Here is a 20988-nt window from a genome sequence, read left to right on the forward strand (position 1 = left end):
TTGTTTGTGTAGCTCCACTGTAATAATTCCTGCTTCTTAGATAGGTAGTCTGATCTTGCCTATTTATTTAAAAAAAAATCATCTTAACTAGCTCATCGAACGATACCCTTATTCAATTGAGCAGGTAAACTTTTAGCAATACTCTTTTTCCATCTGAAAGTCAGGGCTTGTCCAAATATCTTAACCAGGAACGGCAGTCTGGCATCATTGAGGATTGACCACTGCCTGATGCTACAAGCGATAATAGATAAATATTTGCACCGACACTTTTAAAAAAAAAAATTCTAAAAACTGGAACAAGCTGTTACTAGATAGTTGGGTATATGAATGGAGTGGTATCAAAAACATAATAGCCAGAGTTTTTTTTCCAATGACTCAAACATGGCTCTGGTTTGGAAACAACAAGATGTTTGGGTTCTCTCACAATCAAGTCGATTAATACATTTTGGGTGGGCATAGGACGTTTCACTTCTTGCCTGAATGACATGGGGCAGTAACACTAGGCTTCATGCAACCAGGTATTTACGTGCTTTCCGTTGCAGGGCCCCTCACGCGCACCAGACTTGGGCCTGAATGACAGCCGCATATATTGCATCATTTGAACCACCAAAAAATACCATATTATTTTACTTTTTTGGTGCCTCCTGCTTATGAATGTTTGAGTAAAGTGTCTCTCGTTGGCCAGAAGTTTAAGCTTTCCAAATCAGTGCCGTTAGATCATACTATGTGCAATTATCTTTTTCGGGACATGTATATGTTAAGGAACAAATGCTACTAATAACTGTCTTTCCTTTTATTTGAACAATTAAGATGTCTCCATCACTGGTAATTTGAACTAGAACAGTGCCAGTAAGGACGACCTTCCATTATCTGATGATTCAGGTGTATTTTTGGGAAGTGCCGATTAGGTAATCATGCAAGGCTCCTTACATTTTTGCTGTGCTACTTTGACACTCATTTCTATTGAAACATTTTGTTCATTACTCATTAACATATGAAAAACTGACGGACAATTATTACCGGTGACCTTTGCAAGTATGGAACAATTTAAGTGAGTTTTTGTACACAATCTATCAAAGGGTAACATCAGTGGATAAGAGTGCTGGTCCTTAACTTTTGAAATTCAAACACTATTGGGTTCCTACTGGTGGTTTGTTTCATACCATAAAGCAAATGTACTCTTTTTGGCTAAAATTTGTAACAGGTTATGGTTCAAGTATTTAACTAGTATTAGCTTGCCATGGGTTCAAAATGTGTTTATGAACCTGTTTTAATTTAATTTGAAAAAAAACGTATCATTGATTGTTTGCTTTTGTTCAGGGAACAATCCAAATTTCATAGTTTTGTGTTATTTGTTTCTATTGTAGGTTACAAAACGCAACAAATGTCATGTTTCAACACCTTTATCTAATATTTCATCCTGATGAAGGATGCTTTATCCTTTTCGGTATGCTAAAACATCACGTCATCATCCTTAAGTGGACTGATATTCGGTTTTGAATGCTGATGAACTATCTTTATTTGTGCAATATACAAGATGTCAAGGGTCATATAGGAACCATTAACACGATGTTAGACCGCACAGCGTTTCGGTGGTCTTCCCCAAAACCTTTTCCCTTCTTCCTCCATTTTTTGCTGACATCTTTTTTGTTGGCCTAGGGGCTGTGCACTTTACAACTGCTATCCAGTGCTAAAGTGCGTGTACTCTTTTAAACATGGTAAAATTGGTTTACACCCAGTTGCCACATTTAACTTACTTGCAAGCCCTTAGTGAAGCGGTACTACTTGTGCCAGAGGGCTGTAAATTAAATGTTACTAGGAGGGCCTGAGGCACTGATTGAGCCACCCACTTAAGTAGCTATGCCTCAAGCCTGCAATTGCAGCCTGTGTGTGCTGTTTAAACTGCCATTTCGATCTGTCAAAATAAACCTTTTACCAAGCCTACACCTTCATTCTAAATACATATAAGTCACCCCTAGGGTAGACCCTTAACAGCCCAGAGGGCAGGGTGCAGTCTATCTAAAACGTTGGACATGTACTTTTACATGTCCTGGTACTGCAAAGCACTTAACATTTGTTTTTCACAAATGCAAGGCCTACCTTTCCCATAGGATAACATTGGGTTAACGTAGTACATATAATAAGTAATAACTTTCAATTTGGAGCAGGTAGGAATGTCTAAACTAAAGAATTGTAAGTTAAAGACCCTTATGATGGTAAAGTCGGAGTTTAAGTCACAATTTTAAAAACGTCACTTATGCGTGCAGACTATCCAAGATTCTAAAAATAAGTTTTTAGCGAGGGGCTACCCTGTGAAAGTTATTAATGAAGCTGAAACAAGATCATTGACGAAAAGTCGTGATGCTTTATTACAAAAGCAAGAAAAGCCATCAGGACCTAATCGTGAAGTATTTGTATCCACTGTTTCCACTAACTCTGATTCTGTTAAAAAAAAGTATTCTACAAAGATGGGATTTTCTGCAATCAGAATCTGACTTCAAAGGTATCTTTTCTGAGTTACCTCTGTTTGCATAAAAAAGATCTAATAATCTAAAAGAAATTTGAGTCACACCACATTCATTTCTGATACTGCTTTTAGAGCTATGACAAAATGCATGAATTGTTTACACTGCAACAATGTCATTTCTGGCAGGTATGTTTTACATCCTTGGACTGGTAAAAAGATAAAATTGAATTTTGATGCGAATTGTAAACAGTCATCATGTGATTTACTTGATCAAATGTCCTTGTGATTTGTATTATGTGGGCAAGACTGAGAGGGTTTTACGTATTCGCATCACCGAGCATAAGAGTAGAATACGTACTAAAACTACAAATTCACCCCTAGCATTGCATTGGTCAGAAAAGAAGCATTCTATTGCTCAATTGAGATTCTGTGTTTTGGAAAAAGTTGAACCACGTTTAGATAAGGACATGACGAAATTCTTGTTACAGCGTGAATCCTACTGGATCTGGTTTTTGCAAACCCTACTTCCAAAGGCGTTAAATGATGAATTCGAATTGGCATGTTTTCTCTAAAACAGTTTTTTCGTGGTTGGTTCCTACTGCGCATTATTCATAGTATATAGTGAATTGTTGTTTATAGTTCACATTGAGTTGACATTGTGATGATTATGCATTTTGTAACAAAGCTGATATCGTGATGATTATACATTCTGTAACAAAGCTGATATTGTGACATTTATCGATGTTGCTTCTTATGTATCTGTATTTGTTCACAGGTTCTTTCATTCCTTTCTATTCCTTTCATATTTCAAACTTTATTGCTTTTGTCCTAGGTCATTTCTCGACATTTTTCTTGGTGGTGGGTTTCCTGGTAAAACATGGCGGCTGTTTCACAGCTTGCTTCTGAGGTTGAGCCCAATATAACGATCGGTATGGGCATGTGGCCTGCAACTCAACAACCTACTTGGTCCTGTTTCTGTGTTTGCTTCTTAGCATGGTAATAAACACGTGACCACGCTATGCTTTACGAGCCAGAAACTCGGTGCGTCTTTACATGGAGTTGACTCTGTACACATACCTTTTTGGTAAGTGAGATATTTTTAGTGTTATCTACAGTTTGTTCGCGGATGGACATCTCTTTGAAATTGTGGATTTGAGGCAAGCAATTTATTTATTTTTCGCTATAGATAATTGATGTTGGAAATCTACGTTTGACGCCAACGATAGGTGTTGGAAATTCATCTTTTGACACCACGATAGGCTGATTGTTGGTAAGCGGACCTTGTTGTTCTTCGACACGCACACGTTTTTTGGTAACAGGCACCCTTGACTGATGTAGTGTTTTTGGATTGCAGACATTTAAGATAGTCTTGGTACAGCTCCATAAACTGCGTACAGATTGACTCAACGTATTTGTATTTGAGTCCACGAACTTCAGTAATCCAAGGTACGCTTTTGAGATTTTGGAGACCAGTATTAGAATGTATTTGTTAAATGTGCACGGGTGTTGATCTTTATGTATTTTCAGTCTTTTCTTGATGTGGGACTTAACTTTTAGTTTTGCACGGTGGATTCTTCCCTTTCCTGTTGATTCTACATCACATTTTCATAAACCCCCGACTTCTTTTGAGTCCACAACTACTATTTGTAAAGCATTTCATTGTTGTTCTTTTCAATATTTGCAAACCACACATGATTATCGTTTATATTTGTAGATTCCCCTGACGAAGGGCTCATTCGATAGCCCGAAATGCATTGGGATTTTCCGTTGATTTGTGAAGTTTAATGAATGTAATACGGCTGACTACAAGCAACGTTTTGTTGATTTTAAATAAGAAGCTATCTGCGTCCACCAAGAATAAAGGCAGAAGACTTCATTTGTTTTCTTGGAGTTTATTTTTTGGAACGATTTCTTTAATTGTGTTTCATCCAAGTTTGATGCACTATACAAAGGATTGAGCCTGAATTTGATTACACATTGTGTATAAATGTTATGAAAACTTTTCGTTGGTAATTTTGAATATGTGATTACGCCCCTCAGGGGCATTATGTAGTGCACTCGGTATTTCTAGACATATGTCCAGAATCTCCAATACTTCACTTCTGGAAAGTAGGCATTTTCTTGTCCCAGCCATTTGGTCTTTGCTGCCTGTATCTGGGGCACACGACTAGGAGTAGCTGGCAGGTGGTCTTTGAGTAATGCTCCCAGACAGTGAAATAAAGGGCTACAGATGTTGGCAGGATGGGCCATCTTGGACTTGATTAAGGGGAGGAGTGTCACCTGCCACATTTGCACATCACAAAGGCTCTGAGGACACTCATAAAAGGTTTGACACTAGTTTATTGTAACCTCAGACAATCTGAGACCAGGACAGGGAGGCAGCAAATTGCAAGCACCTCTGGCAGTAGAAACCTCCAGAACCTTCCCCTACTCCAAAGTAGGCACCAGGTATAGATATTCGACCCTCAGGCCTAACTCTTCAGTACATCTCTGGATCTGTGAAAGACTCCGAACTACTGTGCTGCTCTGCCAGAAGGACTGCTACTCTGCTGCCAGATTGAACGCCTGGGTCTGCATCCTAAACCCATGACCACCAGGGTGACCCAAAGGCCAATTGGCTGGTCTCCTGATCAGAAGCTTCAGGAACAGAACAGGCTCCAACCACCTTGATCATAGCATCCGGCCTCAGTCTGCTGTGAGTCTTGAACATTTGGTTGAAACTTGGGTATTTGCAGTCGGCTGAACCTCAGGTATTTGCAGAAACTAGTGTTGGCAAAGTCCAAGGTGTGGCTTAGGCCTGCCAATGCACGTAAACACAGGCTTCACAAATGCAGTTTACTTTTCAGATGTAAAATAGTGTCTTATGCATTTCAATAGCGCACCTCCTGGCAGGTGGGACGATTTGCCCAACAACCAGAAGCATGAGGAGAGACATTTTCCATGGCATAATGCAAAGCCCACTCTATGCACAGAGAGGGCATGCCACTCTCCCTCCAACTACCACTGTGTCAGACATGCTTCTCAGTTGCCATCTGGAACTCTGCAATGCAAGGTTTCCTCTACTCGATCTGATCGCTCCTTTGGATGGATTCCCCTCCTTTTCCCCTAATGGTGCCCCTTAACAAGGTTCATCAGCTCCCTCTGCCTTAAGGGTGACCTTCAGCTATTCTGTCAGCAGCATATTTTCCTGATTACAGAAGCCGCATCCCTACAATGCCATACTGTCTGGTCAGGATCCTTGAGATTGGTATTTTTTTCTACAGTACTCCCACATGAACAAAGACATAAAAGTATCCAACTCACCAGTGTCCCTTGGAGGCCGGTGCAGGTATCAGGAAATTACCTACTACTCCACTGTGCACTAACCACAACCCCAAGAGCCACTGTCACAATTTTAGAAGGACTATCTTACAAAATAATGTTGAAAGTGAACTTTCGTTTTCTTCCTCGTATTAGCTCAAGAGACAGAATGTATTCAAAATCATGCTTGTGGCTGTTATCTACAGAACTGGGCCACCCTTGGATGCAACAGGGCCAACCACAGGCAACATGAGATTGGTCACTAGCATAAGTGGGTAGAGCCCTTGTATAAGAAGGGGGGGAACAACAGTTCAGATTCTGGGTGTAACTGAGCACACACATGGCATAACTAAGGAGTTTGTTACGGTGTAGCTTGATATTTACCATAATATTGATGGAAGTCTCAGGAATATTTGGGCTGCACATCAACGTGCGCCAGAGCATATGCTAGTTTTAACAGTAAACACACTAAAGGTGACAGGAGGATGCTTGCAATAAGTATAACCACTCTCAATCGCTCGGGTAGTATTCCAATGCATTTTTGTTTTGCCTATCATGCCACCTTAAATGAGGACCCAGCGATATGCAAATCAGTCTTGACCATGCTCCAACAGGAACAGCTCAGCCCAAACTGCGAAGCCAGGTCCTCTCTGAACCAGAACATAAGCAACACGAAACAGGTTTCACCTACAATTGGAACTCTACAGTTGGGTGTTGCTTGGTTGCAGTTGCACAGTGAGCAAGGGGCCCGCGTTTGGGTATGCCTAGGCCACTTAGGCGGTACATAAAAGGCGATGGAGGAAGCTTGTAATAAGTCTAACCACTGGCTATTACTCGAGGTAGCATTCCAACCCATCGTTCTTTTGAAGACTATGCCACCTGAGATTGGGCCCAGTCATATGCAAATCAGTCTTGAACCTGCTCAAATACCAACACTCTAGCTTGAACTGGGATAGACATTTTCGTAAGCACCAAAGAAGTGGGAAGAACCCTTCAGTCATAAAAGTGGACTACAAAGATATGGGTAGTGACAACTTACTTTTGATTTTGAAATAAAAGGTAGACCACGCCAAATTCCTGTAGCTTGGCAGGAGAAAGCTTGGTTGAGTGTTTTTTTCCCCTGAGATTTCCAGAAGTTGGTAACATTTGCTCTTCGTGTTTCTTTCGACTCCTTTGGTATTGGTGTTTGTGGGGTGGGTGTGAAATGTTTCATAAGCCTTCTTTCAGAAATACGCTTCAGTTAATATCTTTGATTAAAAAGGTTATAAACTGAAAGACTTTGGGTGTCTTCTATGGTTCCCAGTGCAATTTTGGCAAGGACATTCTTGGTTTCCACAAAGTTGTTTTATCTAAGTGAAGAGAAAGTTTCACTGCACAAGTCCAATGGTTTACTGACAGCCACAATATTTGTTGGGTTAATACTTAAGTTATGGACTTCCCTACAGAAAAGACCTCTCAGTATGTTGAAGCTTAGTGATGACAGGCGCACTGTGACCCGTTCCTGATTCCTAGAAAGCTGTACATCGGAATGATAAGAGACTTTAGATTTAGTGTTTATACTTTATGGAGATTTGCAAATTATTTCATAAATCTGCATTTATTGGCCTAGTGTATAATTGTCTAGGAAAAAGAAATACATACAGCTATACAATGAGTCTACAACGTTCTTCCAGTTAGACACCATTAATAGAACAAATGGGACACAATCAACACCTTCTCATTTGTTGCACTCGTCTTAAGCAAACCTGTTCAATCATACCTTGTTGCAAATGCTGGCTGAACTTCATGGGGGTTGCGTCGGTCAGACCAGAAAAACAGCAGTCTATCAAATTTGGGTTCAATGTCTGCAAATTGTGACTTGCCTTCGGGAAAGATTCTCAAAATACCTCCATTAACCTACATAAAAATAAAATAAAAATGCTTCAATAAATACAATAAATGAAAGCAAACCTGTTCAGCTACATCCATTAGGTGGAGAAGAGGGCCCTCTAAAGTTTAATCAAGTGGTGTTCAAGTAGGTACAAGAGGCCTACAGAGACTGCTTCTTTAATGTTACACAGTGCCCCACTGTACCTAAACCATTCCTAGAGTCCCACCAGTCTCTTCACTCGAGAGTGCTACAGTAATAAGACTGATACAGAGTTCACGTCAGGATCTTTGTTAATGGCTCTTACATCCACAATTCACATTTGGAGGAGTCAGTGCACAGCTGTAACGCCTCCATTCACATGCACACTCAAATGTAAGATGGGCAAAACAGTTTTGTCTACACTGAGGGTGCTGAAGGCACATACCTCTGTTGCATAAGCGCACCAAAGACTGTCCCCTCACTAGATGTCAATGCAAACTTACCTAGCCACCGTTAAATGAAGGGAAGAGGGGACATGAAGGAGGTCAAGGTAGAATTGGTCAATTAGCCAATATCTGTCTTCTACCTTTCCCCAACCTTTTCCCTCAGGTTCTGGCAGAATGCTTTTGGGAAGTAAAGGCAATCAAATGGCATGGGGTCTACCGGCCCAGCAACACAATGCCTTCTTTCCTTTAGCCCAATGGGAATGAGTGAACAATGGCACTGCTAATCAGTATTGGTAGTTTCACTACATGTACATCTGTGTGTTTGTGTGCATACATATCTGTGATGAAGGACCTTCATGTGGGTATCTTGGCATATGGTCCAAAGGGCTCCAATTTGAGGGACAATGTCGAGGAAAAAAAGTAATAAATAATTAAATTTCCCTCGGCATCGTCCCTCGAAAGCCCTCCCCCAACGCAGCCCCACTGCTGTTACCTGCACGGCACGCGGCTGCTGCCATTTATTTATTTTATTTATTTATGGGTTTATACCGCGCTGGAATCGACTCCCGAAGGGGTATCTCCGCGCCATTTGGTCGACCATAATACTAAAAAAAAGGACTAAGCAGTGTGTCATATTAATTAGTTTTGAAATAAGAAGGTTTTTAATTGTTTCCTAAAAGGGAGGTGATCATCACAAAGTCTCAAGGATAGTGGAAGGCTATTCCATAGAGTTGGCCCAGCAACTGAAAGGGCTCTGGCTCCCTGTCTAGCTTTTTTACTCTAGGTACACATAGCAGAGCCTGTACACTGGACCTCAAAGGGCGCAAAGTTACATAAGGGGAGAATTTGTTGGACAGATATACAGGACCTCTCCCGTGCAGACATTTGTGTACAACACAACAGATTTTAAACTTCACCCTTTGTCTAATGGATAGCCAGTGAAGCTTAATTAGCAGAGGTTTGGAGGGAGTGCGAGGGGGCTGATTTAGGACAAGGCGAGCAGCAGTATTCTGGACCACCTGGAGTCTAGAAATTACTCCTTCATTTGCAGCCAACAGTTGTCCATTGCAATAGTCCAATCGACTCAATACTAGAACCTGCACCAAAGTCTTTCTAGCAGAGTCTGGCAGCAAAGGGAATACTTTCCGCAACAAACCAATGATGTGGAAACAGGAGCCCACCACTTGGTTGCCATGATGTTTTAGGGATAGCTCCTGGTCCAATCGGACCCCAAGATTTTTCACTACCTGTTTGGGCTCAGGGACTGGGCCTAGATCTTGAGGCCACCAGTCAGGAGTCCACAGGAGTTTAGCCTCCCCGAACAGCATCACTTCCGTCTTTGCAACATTACATTGCAGGAAGTTAGATGCCATCCAGTGAGCCACTGCTTTCATCCCCCGGGCAAAGGAGTTTCTAACCTCTGCAGTGAGGCTTTTGAAAGGAAAGAGGAGTTGGGTGTCATCCGCATACGACACTGGGATAAAACCATAGGACCTCATGATGTCAGCTAGGGGGGCCACATAGATGTTAAAAAGGGTGGGGCTCAGACAAGAGCCCTGTGGCACCCCCTTAGAGATCCCTACCTCCTCTGACCGATATACACCCAAGGTGACCCTTTGGGTGCGGTCTGTTAAGAAACTCCTCAGCCAGGCTAAAGCCTTGTCTTCCAGGCCGATGTTAACTAGCCTGGTGGCCATGATGTTATGTGACACCGTTTCAAACGCCGCAGACAGATCCAACAGCACCAGGATAACTGAGTAACCTTTATCCTGGAACATGTGTAGATCGTCTGCGACTGACAACAAGGTGGACTCAGTACTGTGTCTTGGCCTAAAGCCTGACTGGGAAGAGTCCAACCCACCTGCCATTTCGATGTAATTTGACAAATGCCGATTTACAAATTTCTCAATTATTTTACCCAAAAAGGGGAGAAGCGAAATAGGTCTTAAGTTAGACAGTTCCGTCCAGGGGATAGCAGAGTTTTTCCTCAGTGGTCTTACCAGGGCCCTTTTCCAGTCTGAAGGAACCTCCCCTGTGCTAAGGGAGAGGTTAACTAAGTTCAGGATTTCTGGTCCTAAGACATCTGCCAACATAGGCATGATACGTGCAGGGATGGAGTCTAAAGGGCTACCACTCTTAATTTGAGCAATCAATGAGATTACCTCCTCTAAGGAGATGGAGGGAAAGCTCTTAAGGCAATGAGTAACTTGCACTTGCCGTACAACATTCTGAGGGATGTTATTTTTTCCTGCAGCAGTTGCGTTTGAGACTATAATCCTATCATAGATCCCATCTATCTTCTTCATGAAGAATAGAGAGATCTCATCACAGAGGTCCTGGGATGCAACCTCCGCAGTCTCACAAGCTACTGGCTTGGTGAAAGTTTGTAATATGTTATACAATACTTTAGAGTCTTTCCCAGCCGCAGTTAGTTGTGCTGCAATATGATTTTTTCGTGCCGCCCTAATGGCTTTATGGTATGTCTTTAGGGAAGTTCTATACTGTTCTTTATCTTCCAATGTCTGAGATTGTCTCCATAGCTTTTCCACTTTCCTGGTTTTTTGTTTCAGGGATCTTAAATCCTTGGAAAACCAAACTTCTTGTTTATTTGCCGGGCGAGGCTTATATGTTTTCTGCGGGATGATAGTATTAATTACTACTCTGACCGTCTCCTCAAACCTATTAAGGGCAGTTACTAGGTCATCTATAGGATTCTTAGACAGAGAAGCTTCATACTTTTCTCTAAAGGTTTCCGTGGTGAGTTTGTGCCAAGGTCTCCTTTTGCTTGCCAGGGCCTTCTGAATTCGTGGCTTATACGTAGAGACAGTATAGAATTCTAAAATAACGTGATCGGTCCATTCTACCTGAATAGGTGCCAAACATTTAATGAGGGGTGAGCTAGACAGAACTAAATCCAAAGTATGACCTGCCTCGTGAGTAGGCCCATAATTAATCTTTTTAAGTCCCAGAGAGTCCAGATCCATTAGGAGAGTTCTTGCCTCCATACATTTCTCTGATTCACTATGGACATTAAAATCCCCCACCAGTAGGAAGTCATGATTTTCTTTCACATACGGTGCTAAGGACTCTATAAGTGCGACAGAAAAATTCCCACTTGGGCCTGGTGGACGATACACCAATGCTCCCTTCCTTTGTTCCCTAGGTGTAGAATTAATTTTAAAGATTAATAATTCCATCTGGGGTGTACATATTTCCTCGAGGGTTGTGATATCCAGTTCCTCCGTATGGACAATTGCCACCCCCCCCACCTGTTTTGTTAGGGCGGTCCAGTCCAGCCTAACTATTTTGTATCCCAACGGGATACCCATTGTAACGGCTGGAACTAAATGAGGCTTAAGCCATGTTTCCGTTAAGAAACAGAGGTCGGGTTCTTCCATAGAAATGAGATCCCACACCTGGGTAGCATGCTTCGCTAAAGAGCGGATATTACAAAGCAGATTTTTGCTCCCCAAGGGGATACTATCCGCTGTATTATTCCTTGGGACAGTATCTTGTACTATAGGGTGCATGCCAGCTGGATCGAGCATTAGGTTTTTTTCCTCCCCAGAAAGGTGGAATCGTGTATGACATACCTGACAGGTAAACGGTCCTTCTAGAGTGGCCCCCATAGTTTCATAACATCTAATCGGGAGATGGTTACGCAACTCTAACAGTACCTGTAGGGTATATGTTCTCCGAATACTGGCCGGGGTCTCTAGGCTGCATGTGCGTATCTCCATAGCCCCCTGTCCCTGGCCCCGTTCGGTCGCGGACGGGCGCAGACGGGCTGGTCTTTGGCTCGTCTTAGGCGCAGGAGTGGGCGCCATACTGCGCACCAACGCTGCGCGCTGGAGCCGACGAGGGGCTAAATAGCCCTGAGCTGAAGAAGGGCTCGAGCGCTAACCGCTCGTCTTCCTGTGTGGCCTGTCTCTGCCCCGCCCTCCGCACACCGTGATTGGTTAGCAGGCGGCAAGGCACAAATCAGGGCTCAGGAGACAGTAAGCGTAGTACAGCACCTAGCAACCTACGTGTTTGCGGGTATGCAATTTACTTCACAGTGTGTCACTAAATCAGAGCAACAATTTTAAAACTAAACAAACAGTTCACTATTACATATTAAAAGATTTTTTTCTCTCAAAGCTGCCTTCACTCCAAAAAAATGAGCACAGCGTAGCCGCTTTAGTAGCAATAGTAATGGGCGCCAAGCGGAGTCAGGAGAAGCTGCCACCGTCTCCTTACCGCAAAAGTCGGTGCCTCCTCGCCGCCTAAATAGCCCTGAGCTGAAGAAGGGTTCGAGCGCTAACCGCTCGTCTTCCTGTGTGGCCTGTCTGTGCCCCGCCCTCCGCACACCGTGATTGGTTAGCAGGCGGCAAGGCACAAATCAGGGCTCAGGAGACAGTAAGTGTAGTACAGCACCTAGCAACCTACGTGTTTGCGGGTATGCAATTTACTTCACAGTGTGTCACTAAATCAGAGCAACAATTTTAAAACTAAACAAACAGTTCACTATTACATATTAAAAGATTTTTTTCTCTCAAAGCTGCCTTCACTCCAAAAAAAATGAGCACAGCGTAGCCGCTTTAGTAGCAATAGTAATGGGCGCCAAGCGGAGTCAGGAGAAGCTGCCACCGTCTCCTTACCGCCATATGGTGGGAATACCTGGCCATCATGGCAGAGCGTTATATATTGAGGATATTTTGAGTACATCAAAGCCTGGACTTTGATTTGGATGTGGGGGAAGGGGTTTACAATGGAAGAATATGTATCAACAAGGATGGCCACGTTCTTTAAACAGTGTTCTGCTTTCCATTAATTTGAGTCACAGACTAGTCCCTCAAAGAAGTCACTCTTGTGGTCACAAAATATTGCAGACTTTAGAGGATTCAGTTTTTAGAACAGATATCCACCGCTGAGTAGCAGAAAGGCTAGATATGCTTTCAATTGCATAAAGGATCATTCATACAGCTCTGGCTTAACTGGGTATTATTAGAGTACATAAAATATCTGGCTCTAAATCAGTACAGATGTTTGGTTGGACTGCACAAGCAGAAGTTAAAAATGAGAGTGCAGAAGGCCAATCTGTGGGAGCAGATGGGCTAGTCAAACAAACTGTCGAAGAGGTAATGCTCATGCTTCAGATTTCAGTTTTAAACAGCCACTGAAGTTGTCCTTGGAAAGCAACTGAAATTGTGAAAAGTTCTATCTAAAAAATCCCAGAAGGCAGTGAAGGAAGGTCCATATGCATCACAAAAGCGTGGGGGTGTGGCTAGCCGGCCAAGCATGGCAGCCATTTTTGAGTGAGCTCCTGTGTCAGTCTAGAATATAAAATGATGGCAATACCAGCTATATAATTAGTAATAATGGAGTTGAATTTGTGGGCCGAATTAGCACTTACTGAAAACATGTATTTAGTAGAAAAGAGCATCTTGTACTGGAGGTAAATCTTTTGTACTCTAAGAAAAAGATTATTTTGATGTGATAAATTCATACCAATTTGTGGGAGAACTATTGTAGTTACGCTGTCATTTACCCAATTGCAATAACTTTCTCACTGCTCGTTTAATATGAAAGCATTTCTTGACTTAAGTGCATAGTTTTTACAACATGACAATCCCTAGGGATGAATAGTTAATATGGTGTGCAAGATCAGTGCAGCTAAGCTCTGTTTGACCCTTTAACATCAGTCTAACCTAAAGAACAATCCAGTTATCCAAATCCTGAGATCTAGTTAATCTGTCAAATGCATTGTCTGATCTCGTTTACTTCAATGTTTTGCACAATGGACTATATTGTCCATTCTATATTGTCAGTCTGAGGTGCCCTTGTTCACACACAAATATACACCAACATATACACACACATATATATACACATACATACACAAACACACGTAGACAATAAAAAAAACAAAGGGTAAAGTAATGTTATAGCTAAGAATTGTATTAATATCTTACTCTGCATAAAAATAAAATCTAGAACGCGGTTAAAGGTACTTTAGAGTTGAGTGTAAGGATTATGTTAATTACTCAGTAAGCATCTGTTCTTGGCATGTAATGCTGTTGATTCACATGCTTTGCATACTCCTGCCATTTAGTGTTGTGTCTGGATGTTTGCAAGTAGTTTTTCTTCGAAGAAATCTTTCCTAGTCACGAGGTACAGTGACTTCTCCTTTCGGTGATCGGGCGCAAGGGCATCAACTCCATTGTTAGATTGTTTCCCGCAAGAGGGTGAGAATTGAGTAGGTAGGTGTAGACTAGAGATATCCATGCGTATGAATATGTGATTAAGAACTGCAACAACTATAGGTACCTGGGGAGGCAGGTGGGAGCATGTGAATCTACAGCTCTACATGCCAACAGATGCTTACTGGGTAAGTAACAATCCGTTCGAGGCATGTGTGCTGTAGATACACATGCTTTTCATAGACTACAAATCAGTATACTCTAAAAGTGGTTGCTATCCTGTAGATGTTGCAGTTGTTTGAAACAATGTTTTAAGTACTGCTTGGCCTACATTAGCTTGTTGTCGTGCTAACACATCTACACAGTAGTGTTTGTTAAATGTGTGTGTAGACGAGTAGCTGCCTTACATATGTCAGCTAGAGGAAGGCGGGAGTGACAGTGCGTTCAAGACAGTTGAGTATTCGGATGCCTGTGTGACCACGGCTGCGGTGACCTACGGTGCCCCTGGACGCTGGAGTGGTCCGCGGCGTGGGCGCCATCCTAGCGCCACAGAGGAGCGGATCATCCTCAATTGCTGTACCCCCCCGATCTGCAGCGAATACCAGCTTCGCAGCGCGCTTCTCTCTGGGACAAGTTAAGGAGGCCATCACCACCCCAGAGCGTCCTGATTCACTGCGCTCCCTCGAGACTATTTTTAAGCCTGCATCACGACGCAGAGACCGAGCGCGGTCGCCGGGAGCCCGGTGCAGCACTAGAACAGCGGCCTGAAACCTCAGCCCTTAAACAGTAGTGAAGCCCGCTCTTGTGACACCCCTGGGCTTCGATCTGAAACACACTGGGAGCCTCAGGGCCCCATGGAGAAGTCGGTTTGATGTGAGGCCTGGCGCGCTATTTGCTAAGGAGCACATACACGTGCTCCAATCCCCCTCAAAGCAAAACTATCACAGTCCTCATTAGCGCCGTGATAGAGCAGCGTGGGAGATCAAGAAGGCCTACGGGGAGGTCCGCTACCTTCTGCAACAACCGCAGTGGTTGTCCTCGGCTGGGACGCTGCAGATAAGGCTGGGTGAAGGGGAAGGAGTCCACTGGCACCACAATTGCCACCAGCCGTAAACTGAGCGCGGAAGTCACCTGAGAACTGCCACACCCTAAAGGTGAGGGTCTCGCCCGGGCTCAGACAGTCCCTTCTGCTAGAGTCTGTTGAGGCTCATAAGCTGGCATAGGACGGAAGACAGCAGGAGGTCTCAGACTCCGCTACAAGGCAGAATATGGGTCAAACAAAGAAATCCCAATCTAAACTGCACTTTGAGCCGCGCAAAACTCCCAGACAGCAGGACATAGAGAAACGCCTCCGAGTTGGAGATGGGGGACACTGCAGCGGACCCGGATTTAAAACAGATCTCGACAGCGATGCCGCTTACTTTAACAAAAAAAACAAATTCGCTGTTAAGATTGATGCCCTCACTTTTAGGATGGATAGAATGTCTCAGAGGCTAGGCACTCAGAGGCTGGACACCGTAGAGGAAAGCGTATCGGACGCAGAGGATACCCTAAATACTACTCTTCGCTCCACCACAAAACTGGACCAACTTCTGCAATCTGTTCAAGCCAAATCAGAAGACTTGGAAGCACGCTCCAGGAGAAATAATCTGTGCATTGTGGGCATTGCGGTATTCACAAACATACAGAACATGGAGCTTTTCGTAGAACTGCTGGTAACGCTCATTGGCAAGGAAACGTTTCCAACATGTTCATCATCGAGCGTGCACATTGCTCTTGCCCCCAGACCTGTCCCGGGCACCCCTCCGCGCCCCATCATTGCGGGCATGAGGGCATGAGCTATCCATATACCAAGACTTCACCCAGCAAGTGCAAGAGGTGCAGCGCCAGTTTGTCCAGGTAAAACGTAAACTGCGTGATCTCAATCTGGAAAATAACATGCTTTACCCAGCGAAGTTGAGAATGCAAGCAGATGGGAAATCCCACATCTTTAATGACCCTAAGCAGGCTATACACTTCTTTTAAAAAAAAAAAAAGGAGAGGGTGACAAACGTAGAAACAGCTCCCCGAAAACTCGAGCCGCACTAGAGTATGACCTCCCAGATCCCGCAGAACAGTGAACTAAACTTCATAATCATGCCTGGGGTAGGAGCCCTGGACTTTGGGGTGTCAAAATTATGGCTACCTGTATGGAGCTGCCTCCAACCCACCTGGAGAGGGCTTCTTTGATGAAGGGTGGGTAACTCTGCAAATATTCTGTCCACAGGATATCCATCAGTGGCCAAGATTTGAGAAGCAAATATTGAGACTGGCTCAAGGTACCCAGTTCTAGTTGGAACGCAGGCAACATATGCCCCACTGTGTAATCAACCTGTAGCACTTGGGCTCGCTTATGTTATCGATTGTTGGCATTGCTGTAATGTTGCGAGTTTGGGGGAGGGGGAAGGTAGTGGGGTCGAATATGCCCGGTTGGGGTAGGCATAGCGTGGGTGGGGCTGGATTAAAGATAGTTCAAACAATGAGGGCATGTTAAAGTGAACCAACACTAGAAGAGCACAACTTCACTGAGAGAGACTTTATAACTATGTTACACATTTTGCATTTATATCCCACACAAAATGACCAGGATGATTAGGCTCTGGACATGGAACGTCTGAGGCTTAAATGATCATCAAAAGCTCCGTAGGGTGGTAGCCTTCCTGAAGAGACACCAAGTAGATATAGCCATGGTACAGGATACACACTTAGCTCCTCAAAATAAGATACTATCTCTGAAAAGGCTGCAGGGACAATTCCGAGCAGCAGGCTTCACATCACATGCAAGAGGAGTGCTCACCTGGATCAACCCCAAATCAGGTTTAACTCTACAGGACGAGGAGATTGATCCCAATGGCGGGTTTGTGGTAGTCAAGTGCTGGGCCGAGGGTTTTGGTGCTCGACTTACTATATTGGCCTAATTACGATGATCCACAATTGTTTAAGGCAATGGCGGCACGTTTGCTTAAAGCAGATGACCTACCGCAGGTATGGGGATTTTAAATGTATACTGACCCCAATAGAGACAGATCACAGGGCCCGCAGAGACCGGCAGCGGCTGCCAGCGCTATTACAGACTTGATGGAACAACTTGGACTAACAGATGTATGGAGGCAGCACCCTAATACATCCCCGGGGTACACACATTACTCAGCCCAGCATGACACTCTCATAAGGCTTGAGTACTGGCTGGTTTCTAGAAGCCTACTCCCCCAGGTCTCGAATTGCGAGCCTCTACCTAGAACCTATTCAGATCACTCTTCGGTACAATTGGAATTGACAATTCCCGCAGAACGGCATGCACCATTCGCATGGAGGATCCCCCCACATTCCTTACTCGACCAAGTGTTTTGCTCGGAAATGGCCATAGCCATTGAGACTTTTTTGGGGTAGAATATCGGATCAGTTCCCACTTTCTCAACTGTCTGGGAGGTCTTTAAGGTGTTCATCAGGGGGGAGACAATATCAAAGCATGCAGGAGTGCTCAGGTCTGCACAGAACAGGCTTATAAGATTAGAGGCAGAAATCGCGAATCTGGAGCGGGAACACCAGTGCTCAGGTGATGTCAGAAAGTTGGATATTAAAGAAAAGCTTGAAGAGTATCAGGACACAGCAGAAAGCGAAGTTAAGCATTTAGGCAAGTATGCCACAGCGTGAGTGTATGGGGAAGGCAAATGCCCAGGGCCCTACTGGCTAAGTTGCAGCGACCCCCTAGGGAAGCTAGTACTATAATTGAGATCCTGGGAGAAGATGGTAGAATGATATACGACTCATCTGGCATTGCCGACAGATTCTGCTGATACTATGCAGCACTTTACAGCTCACATATTTCCCATGCTGGTACTGCTAGAGAAGACTATTTAGCACACATACAAATGGCCTGGCCAACGTACTCCCACAGAGAGCATCTCATTCATGGCACCATGGTCCCAAGAGAAGTTAAGGTAGCATGGTCATCGATGAAGAGTGGCACCGCTCTGGGCTCGGACGGGCTGACAGTCGCATTTTATAAAGCATTCCAGGCCCTACTCATACTGCAACTCGTTACACTATTTGAGGGGATGGCGGAGCGTAAAATTATGCCCCCCACCATGCGCGAGGCTATAATTGTAACCCTACTTAAGCCCGGTAAACCCCCCAACGAGTGTTCATTATATAGGCTTACCGTAGATCCGAAACTATTCGCCAAAATATTGGCTAACCGAATCTCGCCCCATATCCCGTATTTGGTGGGAGTTGAACAAGCAGGATTTGTCCCTGGACATATCTTAACATCTAACCATAGGACAATCTCTGCAGCAATCCAGCACATTGATACAAACGTTAAAGCCGCAGCAGTTTTTCTAGACGCAGAAAAAACGTTCAACTCTGTTGAATGGCCCTTCATGGAGGCAGTGCTTGGACGGGTGAGAGTCTGAGAGATCTTTCTTCAAATGGTGAAAGTGCTATATGATGCCCCAGTATCCAGAGTCAGACTTGGGAACAAGGGGACATCACCAATCCTCATTTCCAGGGGTACTCGACAGGGGTGCCCCCCCCCCCCCCTTCCCCACTACTATACGCTCTGGTCTCCGAAACACTGCTGTGTGCTCTCAGGGAATACGACGGACACAGAGGGTTGCGCTTCACAGGTTACCAGCCGATAGCTTCTGCGTACGCAGATGACATGCTCCTATATGTCAGAGACCCAACTACCCACCTCACCTCGGTCTTGAACAAAGTGATCAGTTTTGGACAGTTGTCTGGACTAATATCAACTGGACCAAATCCCCGATTTTCCCGTTAACATCTTCCACTCAGGCCCCCTCAATATGAAATTCCCGCTGCAATGGACTATGGAGTCTGTACTTAGGGATCCAGGGGTACACAGACTCAGAAGTTTTTCGCATTGGCAACTATGGGAAAGTACTAGATAGGCTGGAAGAGGACATAGCCAGTTGGATAAGATTGCCACTTTCACTGCTGGGGCGAATCTCCCTGAGGAAGATGATAATTCTTCCAAGACTACTATTCTTATTCCAAAACATTCCCATGGTTCCCTCAATGCATATATTCACCAAGTTGAGGTCTCATCAGATTAAGTTAGCCTTGCCAGATAAACCGCCTTGGGTGAAGTGGGAGACTCATCACCATACTCCATGGGCGGCGTCAATGTGGCAGACTTAAATCTATATTATAGGTAGGCTTTCCTGTTTTCAGTTTCTATTTTTGGTAAATTCTGGTGGTGTTTTTTCAGTGTTTTCCAGTGATTTCAAAACTTAAAAAAAACAGTGCTTTTCAGTGGTTACTCATTTTCGCGCCATAAAAAACAACTTAAACCGTGTTTTACCGGTGTTTATGAAACGCTTTGCTTTTATTATTGCTTGCTTTCTTCATTGATGCATGGTATATAGACAGTGTACGTACAGTGTATTTGAGGTCCAAATACAATCTTACAAGTTAAACATAATTGTAGTACACCATAAAATATTTCTTTAGGGAGTCTTTGGTCATTCCTGCTCTCTCTTTCCTTCCCATGTAAACTTTTATTTGTGAAAAGGCCCTCTCGACATTGGCACTTGAGACTGGCAACGCCAAAACAGACAGTACGCAATTTGCCATCTCGGGTCACTGACATAGCTTTCCATGCCAATACTGGTGCACCTAAAGGATGACATTCTCTGGAACAGGTTCTGCAACATATGCGTTGAACTGGGAGCATAGGCCCTCAGAGGTATTAAAGCAGTCAGTCAATAATGAAGCTGTACTTTGCAAAGTTTGGAGAAAATTCCATTTTGCAGTAGGGATGTAACACTTGTACAGAGTACCACAGTGAGGCTTCATTGACTTCAAAGCCATGGTTGGTGAAGGGACATTTCTATTCTAAAGAAGGAGCAAGAACCAAAGTCTGCAGAGGCCCGGACTTAGTGAACACTCTCAAATTGTCTCTAAGCCCACACAGCAAGAGCCACAGAAAAGGCCCTAGTTGCTGTGGTGGCTCTCAGCCTAGGCCCGCAATTAACTCAACTGAAATAGGTGTCTCTAGAGGTTAAGATAACTTTGCCAGCTCAGTTATGAGCTCCGAAGGAGGTGACCTGCCAAAGGTTACCCCACAAAAAATAGAAGAAAACAAGTTACTTACCTGTAACTTTGGTTCCCCAGTATTGGTAACTTTCATAGATTCTCATGCTTTGTATCATTCCCCGTCGTCGGAATGGGAGCCTCGGTAACAAAAATATATATATATATACATATGTATAACCATAGAAACAAAAGAGAAAAATAGGCCTAGGCCTCATCTCATTTTGTAGTATATCACCCTCTTTGTGTAAAAGAGCCCAAACTTTTGCCAGGGCCAATCAGCACAGCCTCACCCTCTGGAACCTTCCTGAGAGAGCTCAGAGCCTCAGATTTTCGTAGCCGTTGTGCCAACAGCCACTACCTTAGTAAACCGGCAGAGCTTTCCCAGGGGAGGTGGGTGGGCGCATGAGAATCTATGAAAGTTACCAATACTGGGGAACCAAAGTTACAGGTAAGTAACTTGTTTTCTTACCCCAGTATTGGAACTTTCATAGATTCTCATGCTTTGTATCAGAATAGCAAGCAGTAGATCACGACAAGCACATTTCGGTAATTACATGGCTTTACAAAATCATCTCAGTGCACATGATAAAACAACCATTACTGAAACCAAATGTGCTTACCAGGATGGAGGGATTGTAGGGAAAG

The 20988-nt window shown here is 43.9% G+C and overlaps 1 protein-coding gene across 2 annotated transcripts in view; it reads right to left on the reverse strand.

Annotated features, from left to right (window-relative positions):
- EGLN1 (egl-9 family hypoxia inducible factor 1) overlaps nt 1-20988 on the reverse strand; it is a 273058-nt gene that overhangs the window by 108395 nt on the left and 143675 nt on the right. For both annotated transcript variants that reach the window (XM_085611948.1, XM_085611950.1), the window contains exon 3: nt 7527-7663. In XM_085611948.1, the coding sequence (XP_085468074.1) occupies nt 7527-7663 (137 nt within the window). The remainder of the gene's footprint in view (nt 1-7526; nt 7664-20988) is intronic.

This window comes from Triturus cristatus, chromosome 6 (assembly GCF_964204655.1).
Source record: "Triturus cristatus chromosome 6, aTriCri1.1, whole genome shotgun sequence".
Classification (NCBI taxonomy): domain Eukaryota; kingdom Metazoa; phylum Chordata; class Amphibia; order Caudata; family Salamandridae; genus Triturus; species Triturus cristatus.